General features: G+C 36.7%; 1 protein-coding gene across 10 annotated transcripts in view; it reads left to right on the top strand.

Moving 5' to 3' along the window:
* The window catches only part of RALGAPA2 (Ral GTPase activating protein catalytic subunit alpha 2), a 310483-nt gene that overhangs the window by 131780 nt on the left and 164404 nt on the right, over nucleotides 1–14299 (top strand). For all 10 annotated transcript variants that reach the window (XM_087445685.1, XM_087445686.1, XM_087445680.1 and 7 more), the window contains 3 exons: nucleotides 5613–5806; nucleotides 6617–6715; nucleotides 6951–7106. In XM_087445685.1, the coding sequence (XP_087301811.1) occupies nucleotides 5613–5806; nucleotides 6617–6715; nucleotides 6951–7106 (449 nt within the window). The remainder of the gene's footprint in view (nucleotides 1–5612; nucleotides 5807–6616; nucleotides 6716–6950; nucleotides 7107–14299) is intronic.

Genomic DNA, 14299 nt, shown 5'->3' with positions numbered 1-14299 from the left:
TGAAAAGGAAAATTTAAAAACTTTTGGAAGAAAATATCTTCTAAAAATATGTCTAAGAACTTGGAGTAAGGAAAGTTTTCTTAAAATGAGACACACACGTACATACAAAGCTAACCATAAAAAAGTATCAATCGTTAATTCAACTTCAGCATAATTAAAACTTTCTTTTCATTATCATAGGAACTTTAAAAATCCATAGGTTAGCAGAACCCTGAAGGGTAAAACCTATTTTTGGTGCTCTTTCCTTTCCAGGTTCCTGTCAGGTCAGTGATACATTTTAAGGTAAGGTTCAGTAAGAAGTGGTATCCAACATTTTGGTTTAGTTAGGAGAGGGTCAATGGTATTCCACCACTGGAATATAAGCTTGAGGGGTAGGGGGTTGTGGTCATTTGTGTTCCCAGCTGATGCTTGGCTCCTAGAGCGGTGCATGACAGAAGAGGAACATTCAGTAAATACTTGAATCAATGAATGAATAAGCTTTAAGCTGCAGGCTATTGTTTTATTTAGCTAAAAACAACAATAAATTTTAACCTTTTTTAAATAAAAAATACATAAGATTCAATTTCACAATCGCTTTTATTTAGTATATTTATCACAGCCCTACCTCTAAAGGTTGTTATAGAAATCCTTTTACTACTTCTGCTTTTAATTATAGCTGTGTATGTGAATTGCATTCACTGTTACCTGCCGCCAAAACTGTTTTGCAGCACTGATTTGTCAGGGTTCTCTGCCATTGCACGTGTTGTTGGCATTTTCACCAGGCTTTGAAGGCTTTCATCTGCTTTGAAGACATGAAATATTATAAAGAAAAATAACAATGATAACTACCATGGGGTTGGTTGCTCACCTTCTGAAATCTTTAAAATGAGCACCGTGTGTCCCTGACAAGCAGATGAGGGAGGAGGGGAGAGTCAGGCCATAGTGGTGATCAACAGAACGCCACCCTGCTGCGTCTCCACTTCCACCACCAAAGTATAGACCTGCTTTTTCTGGTCCCAGAATTAAGGTGTTTCAGCTGGGCTTTTGGGTTTGTGCCTTTTGTTTAGAATTCATTTCCAAAGTGCTGGCTATGTTTCTTCAACGTTCTACCAAACGTACATAAAATTGCAGCCATGTGAAATTGCCATTTGGTCATAAGTGCCTGTTTTACCGGTTACTAAGACTTATTTCATGGCTAAAATCCTTTGCATATTTGCAATATTCTAAACTTCATATTGCTCTGTTAAAATCATGTATGTGTTTTGAGAAAGATGATATAATTTTACTTGTTTGCAAGACTTCCCACTTTAATAAAAAATTTTTAAATGCCCCTGTAGCGTTTAGTAATAATGAAATGAAGAGATACTAGGCTAGCATACTAGCTTGCTCATGAAAAAGAAAATAAACTAAATATTTGGTATTTTTAGAGTGAACATGAAATTTTCTGAAATCTCTCAAACCCCTTCTTTTAATTAAGTGCTGCTTCACTGAGGAGCCATCTACATGTAAAATGTCAGCATCTGTTCTATTACGTATGCCATGAGTGGAATAATTTTGGGCAAAAATATTCAACTCATTAAAAAATTTTTTCCACAGTAATACTGAGCATGCAATCGTTTCATATACTTCTAAAGGACTCAACATATTTTGATAATGTGATGAAGGATGTTACCTAGGATTTTATCATTGAGGTATAAATTTTTCTGAGAACAAAGCAGTATTGAAACATTTTCTACATAGGATCCTTGCATAACTGAGAACGTATTAGTTGGCAGGTAACGAGGTGCAGGTGCTGAGGTACCTGGCCTACATTTACTTGGAGTTGTTACTCAAGCAAAGTTCCAGCATGATTGGAACACTGGGGGCTGATCTCTATTTTGGATGGCTGCTTTTGAGGGGGTAGGAGTAGGGGATGAAACAAAGCTGTAAATCATCTAATCCCCTTACATTTTTTTACCCCTCCAAGGGTTAATGACATCATGGCATTCTTTTTTTTTTTTTTACAGAGGGATATTTTTTTATTTTTGTGTGAGGAAGGTCAGCCCTGAGCTAACATCCATGCTAATCCTCCTCTTTTTGCCGAGGAAGACCAGCTCTGCGCTAACATCTATTGCCAACTTTCCTCATTTTTTTTCCTCCAAAGCCCCAGTAGATAGTTGTACGTCATAGTTGCACATCCTTCTAGTTGCTGTATGTGGGATGCGGCCTCAGCATGGCCGGAGAAGTGGTGCGTCGGTACACGCCCGGGATCCGAACCCGGGCCGCCAGTAGCGGAGCGCGCACACTTAACCGCTAAGCCACGGGGCCGGCCCCATATCATGGCATTCTTTATGAGAAAAATAAATGCCATATTATAGTTGAGGGCTTATGTTGATTTATAAGCGTTCTTTAAAGCTTCAGCATACCTTCTCAGACTGACAGATGCTCAATACTGCACTCATTTTACAGATCAAACATTAGGAGGATGAGTCACTTTTCTGAGGCTTGATAAAAGTCAGAGAACCCAGAAGGCCCATAATTAAGCTTTTGTTCTCTATACCTCTTGTCTTTCAGGCACAGTGTGTAGGAATTCCAGCTTGGATTATATCTGCACATTTTAATTTCTCCTCAATTGATTACATGATACTTATGTGGGAAATACAGATGTGCTTTCCTCTAGCAAGGAATGGTGCTCCTGTATTTGGGAAGGCCTTTCCATGACACCATGTGCCATCCTTATTAAATCCTTTGTTTCAGTGTCTTGGGGTCTTTCCATAACTAATATAAAAGCTTTTAGCAGCTGTGGTGGGTGCAGTGTTGGAAAGATACAGAACCATTCTTGGATCTGCCTTGGCTCCTTCTCAGATTCACTCCTTCTTGCTCCTTGTTGGCTCCTCTCATTCCTCTACTTGAGTTCCTCATTTCCATAGATTGTACTTCAATTTCTTTGATTAGGCCTTAAAAACACCAACAACATATATACTCAAAATGACACTCAGTGGAGGTTGGTAATTGCCTAGAAACCAGTCTATATTTGTATGGTGTGAAGAATAGAACTTTGGGAATGATTATGTTAATAACAAAGGGCGTAAGACAATAGAGAAAGGGGATTAGTGGTGGAGGTGGGACACAACTCTTTAAACTCCCTCCAGAGATTCAAAAGAGAAGCAAAGCAAAGGTGACTTAAACAGAAAGCCTAAAGTAAGATGTTAGAATTAAAATCAAATAAATCAGCAACTACAATAAATATAAACAATTTAAACTTGCAGTTAAAATCAGAAACTCTTAATTTAGATTGAAAAAATAAAATCCAGCCATATGATGTTTACAAGGGGTACCACTAATACATTATGTACAGGGAGATCCTAAATGAGTAAATAAAAACATTGATAGATATGAAGAAAGAAAGAGAGACCACTGGTCTACCTATATGTATGTTAGTCACATAACTTCAAAGCAAAATCATTTATTAGTGAAGCGGTAATTCTGAATTTATATGAACTTGAAAGCATCCAGATATATGCAGCAAAATTTGACAGAATTATAAGGAACTACTGGTAAAACCATACTCACAGTAGGAAATTTTAATATTAACTCTCATTAATAGATGAGTTAAGCAGAAAAAATATTAGAATAGAGAAGACTTGGGGCCGGCTCCGTAGCTTAGCAGTTAAATGCGCGCCCTCTGCTACTGGCGGCCTGAGTTCGGATTCACCGCTTCTCCGGCCATGCTGAGGCTGCATCCCACATACAGCAACTAAAGGATGTGCAACTATGACATACAACTATCTACTGGGGCTTTGGGGAAGGAAAAAAAGGGAGGAGGATTGGCAAGTCAGCTGGATTGTTTGTCAGCTGAATGTAGAGGTGCTGTCTTGAAAACAAAGGGACTAAATAAGAGTTTGCATACTCTCTGAGCAGGATCAAGTCTTTTTCCTGGAATTTGAGTTCTAGAAAAAAAACCCTAAAGATATGTGTGTCTGAGGTTCTCTAAGAATATGATGAAACTTCCCACAGACCATGCCTGTGGACTAAGCTTCCATTCATCTCTTTTGTGGACCATTCTTAAATATGAACAGATAGCCAAGGATCCCCAGCCATTTGAAAAAGACACCTAATATGAAAATATGAGGCAAATATAAGAATATGGAGATGGGCTAGGGTGGAGCACATCTTAATAGAAGAGACTGCAGGAAGAAATAAAATTTTAAAAAGCTACTAATATCTTTAGAGAGAGAAAATTATATTGCATTCATAAAAGAGGGACCAAGAATATAAAAATAGGCTGAGAGAACAAGAAAGAGCTTTTGGATATTAAAAATATGACAGAAATAAAATCAATTTAATGGATGGATTGGAAAGACAAGAACTGAAGAACATTAGTACTGCTATTGAAAGGACCTAATGAATGCCAAACACAGTGGCTGAAAATAGATAATACCAAGCACATCAAGAGGTTTCAGAATACTAGGTGTAAAAAGAGGATACTAAAATTTTCCAAAGTTAATAATTTTTTATTAAAATATTTCAAGTATCAGAATGCTGCTGACTTTAAAATTACGAAGGAAACTATAGGAAAGTGGATCAAAGCATTTCCAACACAGAATTCTATACCCAACCAAACTAGGAATCACAAGTCAGGGAACAAACACTTGCAGATGTGTAAGGACATGCCCCTCTCTCAGGCAGCCACTAGTAGGATATGGTCTACTAAAAGGAAGGAATAAGCAAAGAAATGTATGCCATTTTATGATTCTGGTCTTAAAAAAGAGAAGTGTAAACATATATTCACACAAAAACCTACAAATGACTGTTTATGTTAGCTTTATTTATAATCACCCAAAACAGGAAACTATCCATAGGTCCTTCAGCAGGTGAATAGTTAAACAAACTATGATACATCCACAAAACAGAATATTGATCTGAAATAAGAAGGAACAGACTGATACATCCAACCACATGGATAAATCTCAAATGCATTGTGATAAGTGAAAGAAATCAGACAGAGAGGCTACACTGTAGGATTTCATTTATATGACCTTCTGGAAAAGGCAAAACTATAGGGACAGAAAACAGCGGTGGTTGCCAGGAGCAGAGAGTAGGGAGAGGGGACTCACTATAAAGGGGCACTTTTGGAGTGATGAGGCTGTTCCATGTCTCTATTATGGTGGCAGTTACATGATTGTATACACTTCTTAAAACTCCTTGAATCTAAAAAGGATAAAATTTATTGTAAACCAATTATACCCAGATAAATCTGAGTTAACAATAACAACCACCACAAATGTCCCTCCAGCAATGAGATCTTCCCTGGCCCCCTATTTTTCATGGCCCTGCTCCCTACCCATCCTGCTCAAGGTTCTCCTCCTTCCCCTCCTCTGCTCTATTAGACCCTTCACAAGGTCTCCAGAAACTGTTTTGTCATCTGTAGGTTGTTGCCCTTTTAGTCTGAAGAATCAAAATCATTTGACCTTTCTTAACTGATCCTGCTTTTCTATCCCTTCAAATTGTCAGCCATTTCACACTTCTCATCTTAATTATTTTACTCTGAATACATAAATTTTCAAACGTAGGTAATTTGCATTAAAGAAAAAAGGCTGTGACGATGAAATCAAGGTTGTGTTTACAGAGTTAACACACGTTTTTCCCCACAGATAGCAGCGAATGCCTTGCAGATGACTGTAGCATCATCGCTGGAGGGAACCTCACTGGTTGGCATCCAGACTCTGCTGCTGTGTTATGGCGAAGAGTCTTGGGAATTCTTGGAGATGTGAATAATATCCAGTCACCCAAGATCCATGCCAAAGTTTTTGGCTATCTCTATGAACTCTGGTACAAACTGGCAAAGGTACGTCCTGCTACGTTACCTTTTATTCTAATATGGGAAAATTGATTTATCATTTAATATAAAAACTGTGTTGCAGTTAGCTACTGACCATATTCTGGAATGAAAATTAGGTGTTTAGACAAAGTACGTCTGATTATCAAAGAATAAATAATAATACTTACAGTTTGGTCATTTTATAAATGTACAATTATTATTTTATTTAATGCATAAGTAGCATATTACTATAGGATATTAAAGAATAGGGTATTAAGTAGTTTTAGTTACTCTCTTTATGAAAGAGATACTGGTTTTTTGTACAAAATTTGAAAAGTGTAGAAAGATACTAAGAATAAAATTAACATCACCATCCCATAGAGATACCCAGTATTAATATATAGTCTTATTTCTGTGGATAAACACGTTTTACAAAAGTAGAATGTTAGAGTACATACAATTTGCATTCTGGTTTTTGTTTATAACAAAAATGTTATTACATTTTTCTTCAAAAACATGATTCATGTTTATACAGTATAACTTGTTAAACCATTCCTTGTCATTTGGAGTTCAGGACCTCTCCAGGCATTAACATTAAAGGAAAAACAATACCCTTGTTTTGTATTAAATCTAAAACCGTGTACAGGAAGTCAGACACACAATTCAAAAGAACAATAGATCTCATGATAAAAGAAAAACTTGTAAATATTGTAGGTTTTCAATCAACTTACAGAAATTTAATTGGAAGCAGCTATTTGACCATGGGACACAATATTGAAATATCATTGGGATGAACTGTGTGTTGCCTTCCTTAAAATTCTCTTCTTTGTGAATTAGATACGGGATAATCTAGCAATAAGCCTAGATAACCAATCTTCTCCATCTCCTCCGGTCTTGATCCCACCACTCAGAATGTTTGCGTCATGGCTTTTTAAGGCAAGTGGATATGTGTTTATTCCTTTATTGTAATTTCCTCTTCTTTTCTGAAATTGAGTTTAAAAAATGTAATTGCCCAAGACTGCATGTTTTGAAGACAGGCTGGGTCTTAACTAAAGCCAAAGCATCCCACATCTCCATAAACAACTCTTATGGAAAACTGAGAAGTAAATAAAATGTCAAAATGCCCTACATCTGGAGTTGATTAAATCTTGAAACATCATCTCCTTGGCAGGCGACAACATTGCCAAATGAATATAAAGAAGGCAAACTACAAGCCTACAAACTGATCTGTGCCATGATGACCAGACGCCAGGACATTCTGCCAAACTCAGACTTCCTGGTGCATTTTTACCTTGTGATGCACCTGGGATTAACCAGCGAGGATCAGGTATTCTGTGACTCCTTTTTCATGGTGGTCCATTGTTTAGAAAGTATGTATCACTCTTTGTAGGTTAAATTGGGGTTTATGAAAATACATTAGAAAGGTTGAAATTCTCAGTAGTTTCAACTCTTTTACACACAGCAACAACATTGGTCTTTCAAAAATGTAAATCAGGTTTTATCACATCCTTGCTTCTTCTTCCCACTGACTTTTCATTGCGCCAACCAAATTTGAATTTTATTCTATGGCCTATACAATTCTATATGATCTAAACTCTACCTATGTTGTCAGCCTCAAAAATGCTATTTCAACCACTTTTTGTTGGGATTCTACACTCGATATTGTTTGAGGAAAATGATTTTGGTCATTTAAAAATGTTTGAAAACTATTTTTTTAAGAATTAAGATGTTTTTCTGAATGACCTCACCCGTAAATTAGGAGTCCTGACATTACTTGATGAGGAGTTATTTTAATTTATCCCCCCAAAATATGATTTGTGGTTGCGTTGAAGCAGAAAGGCCAAAGGAGCCACTGGCGACAGCCCCTCCTTGTAGACCCTGAGTGTGCGGGCTGGGATGTGGCCAGCCCCTGGCCCTCCTCCCTTGAGAAGACCCCTGCCAGTGAGCAGAAGGTGGGAAGGGAGACAGGAACACTCTGACCCTTGACTTGCTGTCTGAATATTAAGCAGGCAAGTGATGTGATTGGTTTATACTTCACAGAGATTATTCTGGACTGTTTGGAGGATGGATTTAAAAATGTAACAGTGGTAAGGTAGAGTAGGAGGTTGGGCCTGGAGACCAACAGATTAATTAGGAAGTGGTTAAATGAATATAGATTTAAAAAATGATGAGAACGAAGATGGTAGCTTTGGAGATGGGAAGAAAGAATAGGAAAGATTCAAGAAATTTTAAGGCATTTAATTTTATCACTACGTCTTCTTTAGAAATTAGAGGTATGGAGAGTGTTTCACAATTTACCCTTTAAATTGTAGATACATAACAATGAACTTGAATCATTCAAGAACTACCAAGTAGCCATCTTTTCTGTATTTCTTTTATTGTTTGAATGTATGATGCAGATCCACAGACCTTTTGATACTCTTAGGGTACATGTAAGAAGTCATTCTTCTGATTGGCCAGCTTTTCCTTGTCGCTTCAGAATGCACTTGAACCTTCCCAACTCTTGGGCTCTATGTAAACTCTTGCAATATATTCCCTGATAAACACTTTGAGCTTTAATCATTGAGCTTTTATCTGAAGTAATAACCATACTGTCCTACTGAGTTGTCTTTATTACATTTGCTCCAATTTCAGCAGTGTGTAGAGGACGTCTATACAGCAGGCTGGACTTAGACCCATAGTCTCATTTATTTCCTAAATAAATGTAGATATAGAGATGTGAGAGTAGAACTGTTTGTACTCCACACTCAGAAATTTTGCAGCCATCATTGATGGTGGAAGAATCTTTTACAGAGTGATGCAACTCAGGGCATGTGGAAGATTAAGGGGTATAAAAAGGGAGGAGAATTAACTTTTACAGATAATAATGAGGTCCCTCAATGACAGGACCAAGAGAAGAATGTTTAGTTGACAACATGGTGCTTTAAAGCAGTATTTTGCTAAGATTTTGTGGAAAAAAATTTACTTGGAAATAGTAATCAACTGTAGAATCTTCTAGTTTAATAAAAAACAAGTTTGAAGTCAGCAGTAAACCCTTAGTATTCCTAGAATGAATTTTCTGGAAAGTCACAAAAGGGTGTGAGTTTAGAATCATCCTTCTATTTTAAAGTGTGTTGGAATGAAAATTAAACAATAAAATGAGATGAAAACAGTATAACATTTGAGAACCCAAAACATTATTTCAAAAAATAGGATTTTACAGTGTGAAAAAAGGAGTTTTCAAATTTTATGCTTAAAATCATTTTCACATTCTAATGTATGCCATGTTTTTCCTTAAGTTTGATCTTTCGTAGTTCATTGTAAAATACTTAAAGCTTAAATGATGGCCCATTGCTAGCAGTAATCCCAGCGTCCAGACTTCGAAGACAAAACGAGGATATCATAAATCTCTATTTTATAATCAGCCTATTGTTTAGGCCATTAGAAGCTTGAAGTTTTGTGTGTTTAATAGAATTGACTGTTTTGCTTTAACCTTAACAATTATTGGTATATGTTTTAGGAGCCCTGACCATCTGCCAAACAGAATTACTCTAAATAAACTTTATTCCTTTGCCAGAAGAAAATTACGCAGAAGACCTTCTAATGAAAAAAAACTTTTCTCATTTAAGTAAGAAATGTCTCTGATAATTAGTTTAGCTTTTGGTCCACATGTCTAAATAGATTCATGGTGGTTGTTCCAGAACTTATATGTACACTTATGGAAACACGTGTTATATTAATTAAAAAAAGAAAAAAAAGCATCTACTGTAGAGAATACAGTTAAATTCAATTTTTTAATTTGCAAACTGTGCACCTGTGACTAGTGCCATCTTGGGCTTGTTTCCATCTTGTGAGAGTTCTCAGCCACACTTTTATGTAGCTTGGCACTAAAAGGCTTCGTTCCTGCAGAGAGAACCTTATAAAGAATTTCCTGTGTCTTTTAAATACGATAAGTAATAACAAATAATTTTTAGAATTTTAACATTTATTAGTTTTGTCTTACAAATAAAATCCAAGGTGAATTTCCTGCTTTCGCCTCTGGGTGGCAGACTTGTCTGCACAACTCTCTGCTGTGTGGTTCTTGGGCCACCACTGAGCTTTGAAACTGTGGCAAGACCCAGGGCCCTGGGAGTATTATGCTGTGGCCTGGTCGTTTGACGAATGCTTTCCTAAATCTGACAGTATCAAAATCATGTCAGTAATGACTAATAAAGTGCTGAATTTGAAATAAACTCCAAGATGTTCCAGACGTACGAGTGCTTATAGTAATTGAAGACTTTTTTTAACTAAAAAAAACTATTTGTAAAATAGATGTCTCGCAGATTTCCCTGTGTTCTGTTCATGTTCTTACAATCATGTAAAATCATGGTTTCATCTAATATGATAGCAAATTCATTACGTAAACAAATATAGTCATTTCTATATTTAAAAAATAGTAATTATAATACATATGTAAACATATATAATACAGAAGACAGAATTTTAAATGTAGTACATTTCAAACCATTTCTAATATTGTTTGGACTAGTTTGAGCTATCCTAATAACTTAATAATTTTTTAAAAGTTATTTTATTGAGGTCATGTTGGCTTATAACATTGTGTAAATTTCAGGTGTACATTATTATATTTCTGTATAGACTGCATCATGTTCACCACCAATAGTTTGGTTTTTATTTGTCATTATACATATGTGCCCCTTTACCCCTTTCGCCCTGCCCCCACCCCCTTCTCCTCTGGTAACCACTAATCTGTTCTCCTTATCTATGTATTTGTCTTCCACATATGAGTGAAATCATACGGTATTTGTCTTTCTCTTTCTGACTTATTTTGCTTATCATAATATCCTCAAGGTCCGTCCATGTTGTCAGAAATGGCACGATTTTTTCTTTTTTTAGGATTGAGTAGTATTCTTAATAATTTAATAGCTAAAATAATGACCTTATCAAGTAGTATTTCCCACAGTACATGTATAGTGTGAATTTATGGTTTACTAGTATGATTGAAAAAATGCTTTGAAATAGCTTTATTTTTCCTCGATAATGAATTTTTGAAAAATTGTTCCCGTTACTGACTTAGAAAATATTAGGATCATAAAGACTTTCAAAATAACTATAAATTATGAAGAAAATTTGAGTTGATTCATACAACTACCCAGCCTGCCTGTGAAGAGGTCTTCCTGTTGGCTTCCTCTGCCCACCTGCTTTATGTCTATTAGGGGGCAGAAGATCTTTGTTTCCCCAGCACCCACAGTGCCACTCTGTGCTGAGAACTGCATGATGTCCTCCCATTAATTCTTCTTTGCGATTCAGTTAGATAAATATCATGGCCCATTGCATAAATATCTGAGGTTCAAAAAATATTGAGAGCTTTGGCCCAATGCCACACATTAAAAAAGGCTGTGAGAATTCACGGATAGGCTTGGCTTATTCTACAGGGTATATCTTTACCATTGATTCACAGCTAACATGTCGGTCAAACAAACAGTCTTTGGTCATATTCCTCCCTTTTGTCTTGTTTCACCTGGGCTCTGGCCTGGTCCCGCTCCACTTCAGAATCCTCCTTATTGGAGTGCCCTCCCATCCCCAACCTGCAGATACCTTTCCATAGTTGCCTTCCAACTTAACCATCTTTCAGCTTCTTTTCTAAAGCTGTTCCTGGTGGTTCTTCGTTTTTCCTAATACTTAAGCAGCTTTTTCACCTCAGTCTTCCCAAAATATCTGGACATGAAAGGAGCTATGATTTGGATTTATTAAAAACAGTTCCTATTAATTTCATCATTATTTAAAACATATGGAAAGATCAATATGTGTGAAATGGAAAAGGACAGTTGAGGAAAGGAATTTTATTTTCATGTTTCTAAGAGCACATATCAAAGAGGAAAGTTTTCTTTACTTAAAATAAGCAAACTATTTTTTAACAATGACTTACAGATTTAAGGTCTTAATGCAATCTGTCTGTTATACATCAAAGTTAAATTCTCTTTTAAATGCAAAGCTTACATTAATGCAAAATTATAGTTCCAAATTTGCACATATAAATTTGGGAAATATAAGTCTTTGTCATTTTCTTCCATAACGTTATATTATCATGTTTTGTAATGTACCAAAAAAGCATGAGGCTCTCAGGTGGAGAAATACGTATTGTTCTGCCCAGAGGTAGCCATCCACTGTAAATTCGAATCATAGCAGTATAAAGTCATGATTTAGTGTAATATAGTGTGATCTAGTGTAGCAGTTAAGAGCGTGGGCTTCAAGACAGCCTGTCTGAGCTCCAGTCTTGGCTATACCTCTTATCAGCCAAGTCATTTGACCTCACTATGCCTTGGTTCCCTTGTCTGTAAAATGCAGGTAAATTACACTGTCTACCTCAGAGGGTTGTTGAAGACTTTGAGGAGGTAAAACATGTAATGCACTCAATTTGGAGCCTGGACGTGACAGTCCCCAGTAAGCGTGAGCCCCTGTAAGGATACTGAAGAGAATGAGGAGGACGACAGCAACCTCTTGAGTAACCGAGTGTAATTTATTTTTCTGATAGCCTAAAATGTTAATTTTGTTCCTTCTCCATATATTTTCTTACTTTTGAACATAATGATTTGACTGGAAAATATAACTAGCTATTGTGGAATTTCAGAACGTGTAGAGAAATAACCACTGCCATGCTGTGGGTCAGACATGAGTAATGAATGTTTATTTAGCCCTTTTGTGATTCAGAAATGCTTCTTGTGTGTCCTTGGCCCTTGGCTCACTGTCCACCTGCTCCTCACCTCACCCAGCGTGCCTTCTGTATGATGGAGGCTAGAAAACTGAGCTCTGTGTCCCCAACTCCTTGCAGCTGCGTTGACATCAACCCAGGTTCCATCCAGCAGAGGCACCTATGTGGCGCTAACAAGCAGACATAGGGAGTGGTGGGCAGCAGCTGTCGTGGAGGTTCTGCTCAGGCACCCGCTACACAGGCAACAAGAGCAGGCAAGGGAGCCTCCGCTGGAACCGCTCTGTGGTGTGGCTCAGTGTTTCTGCTGCCACCTTGTTCCTGGCTATGGAGGGTTCATGCTTGGTTCCCTGGCACTTGTAGAAATTTTATAAGCCATCTAATGCCCTGATATAAATCCTTTTTCTCTTAATCTCAGAAGAGTGAATTCTGTTATCTGCAAGTAAGAACCTGACTTATAGACAGCGACTACTCTGCAAAGTGCTGTGCTCAGCGCTCGCGATACACGATCAACATTGGTTCATATTTCAGTTGCTAAATGCACTTGTAGCATTTTTTCCCCCTTAATTTTAGCCACTTATTTTGTAGCCAAGCATATTTAATTTGTTTTAGGAACATTTTTGCTTTCATTTAACTTTATATTTTAATGAACCTTTTGCCACACCAGTGTTAGAGAAAACATAATTTTAAACATATGTAGAGTAATATTCTATCATAGAAGTCTTAATAGTTCATGATTTTCTTAGCGGATGTTACAACCTCCTCTCATGAGGTATATGATGGAATAATATAATAATAAACAATCATTTGTAAAAAGATCCCAAGTGAGCATAAAACTCAGCAGTGAGCTATGAAAGCAAGGTACAGGGATGATACTTGTAAATTGGCCATACCTGACTCTTTTAATAACCCCAGACGGCCTGTATCATGCAGTGATATGTAATAATTGCATCACCTTTTCTCAGACAAAGAATTGCTCTTTGCTGAAAATTTAAGCTTATAACTAGAATCATATATTGTTACATACAGATAAATTTATAAATGTGTTTAAGGCTAAACATAAATGAGTATTCAGTTTCAGAAAAAGTGAAGATTTAAGATGGCAAATTAGGGACCTTGTTTATCTCGTATCCAAGGAAATAATTCTAATGCATGGCTGAAGTGCTTATTCTGTACAGCAAGTGATTTTTACTAAGATTTGAAGTCATGAGATTTTAACTAAATGCTACCAGGATAAAGTGCATTTTTATAAATTTAAAGGTCCAACTGATATTTAAAGGATTAAATGATAACTTTGATGTGTATCAGTGGAGTCACTTTAGAAGGCTAACTTAAAAGCTTCATTTAAAAATTTTTTTAAAAAACTATAGGGTTGTACAGTGAGTAAAAATAGGACTAATTCCAGGCCTTATTCCTAAGATTTTTGAGAATGGGAAAATGTATCTTTCAAGACTTCAGGATATAGTCAACATTTGACTTGTATGGACGACGGGCCTCATATTGGGAGCTGAAAGACCTGGGAGCTAAATGCGGCTTTGTCACCCATGGGCCCTGGGACTCTTGCCTAACCACAAGTGGTCAAGTGAGTGAGTTGGACTAGAGGACTCTAGGGCCCCCTCCTTCTGAGCATTCTTGGATCCTCTGATTTATTTTTAGGTATTTTATTATTAGGGTCACATCATTCTTTTCTAAAACAGCAAAAGGTTCAATAATCTTTTCATGTTGAATATTTTTCCTCACCATTGTAAAGACCTACTCAGGTTCTGAGGGCATATCCAGTGGCATGATACACATAAATGAGTATCTGTAATCTCCATTAGCATGTGCAAAGG

Source organism: Ceratotherium simum, chromosome 21 (genome assembly GCF_057802395.1).
Source record: "Ceratotherium simum simum isolate JZ-2026a chromosome 21, ASM5780239v1, whole genome shotgun sequence".
NCBI classification, from domain to species: Eukaryota; Metazoa; Chordata; class Mammalia; order Perissodactyla; family Rhinocerotidae; genus Ceratotherium; species Ceratotherium simum.
Note: the sequence above shows the minus strand (reverse complement) of the source record. Positions and strands in the feature narration are given on the sequence as shown.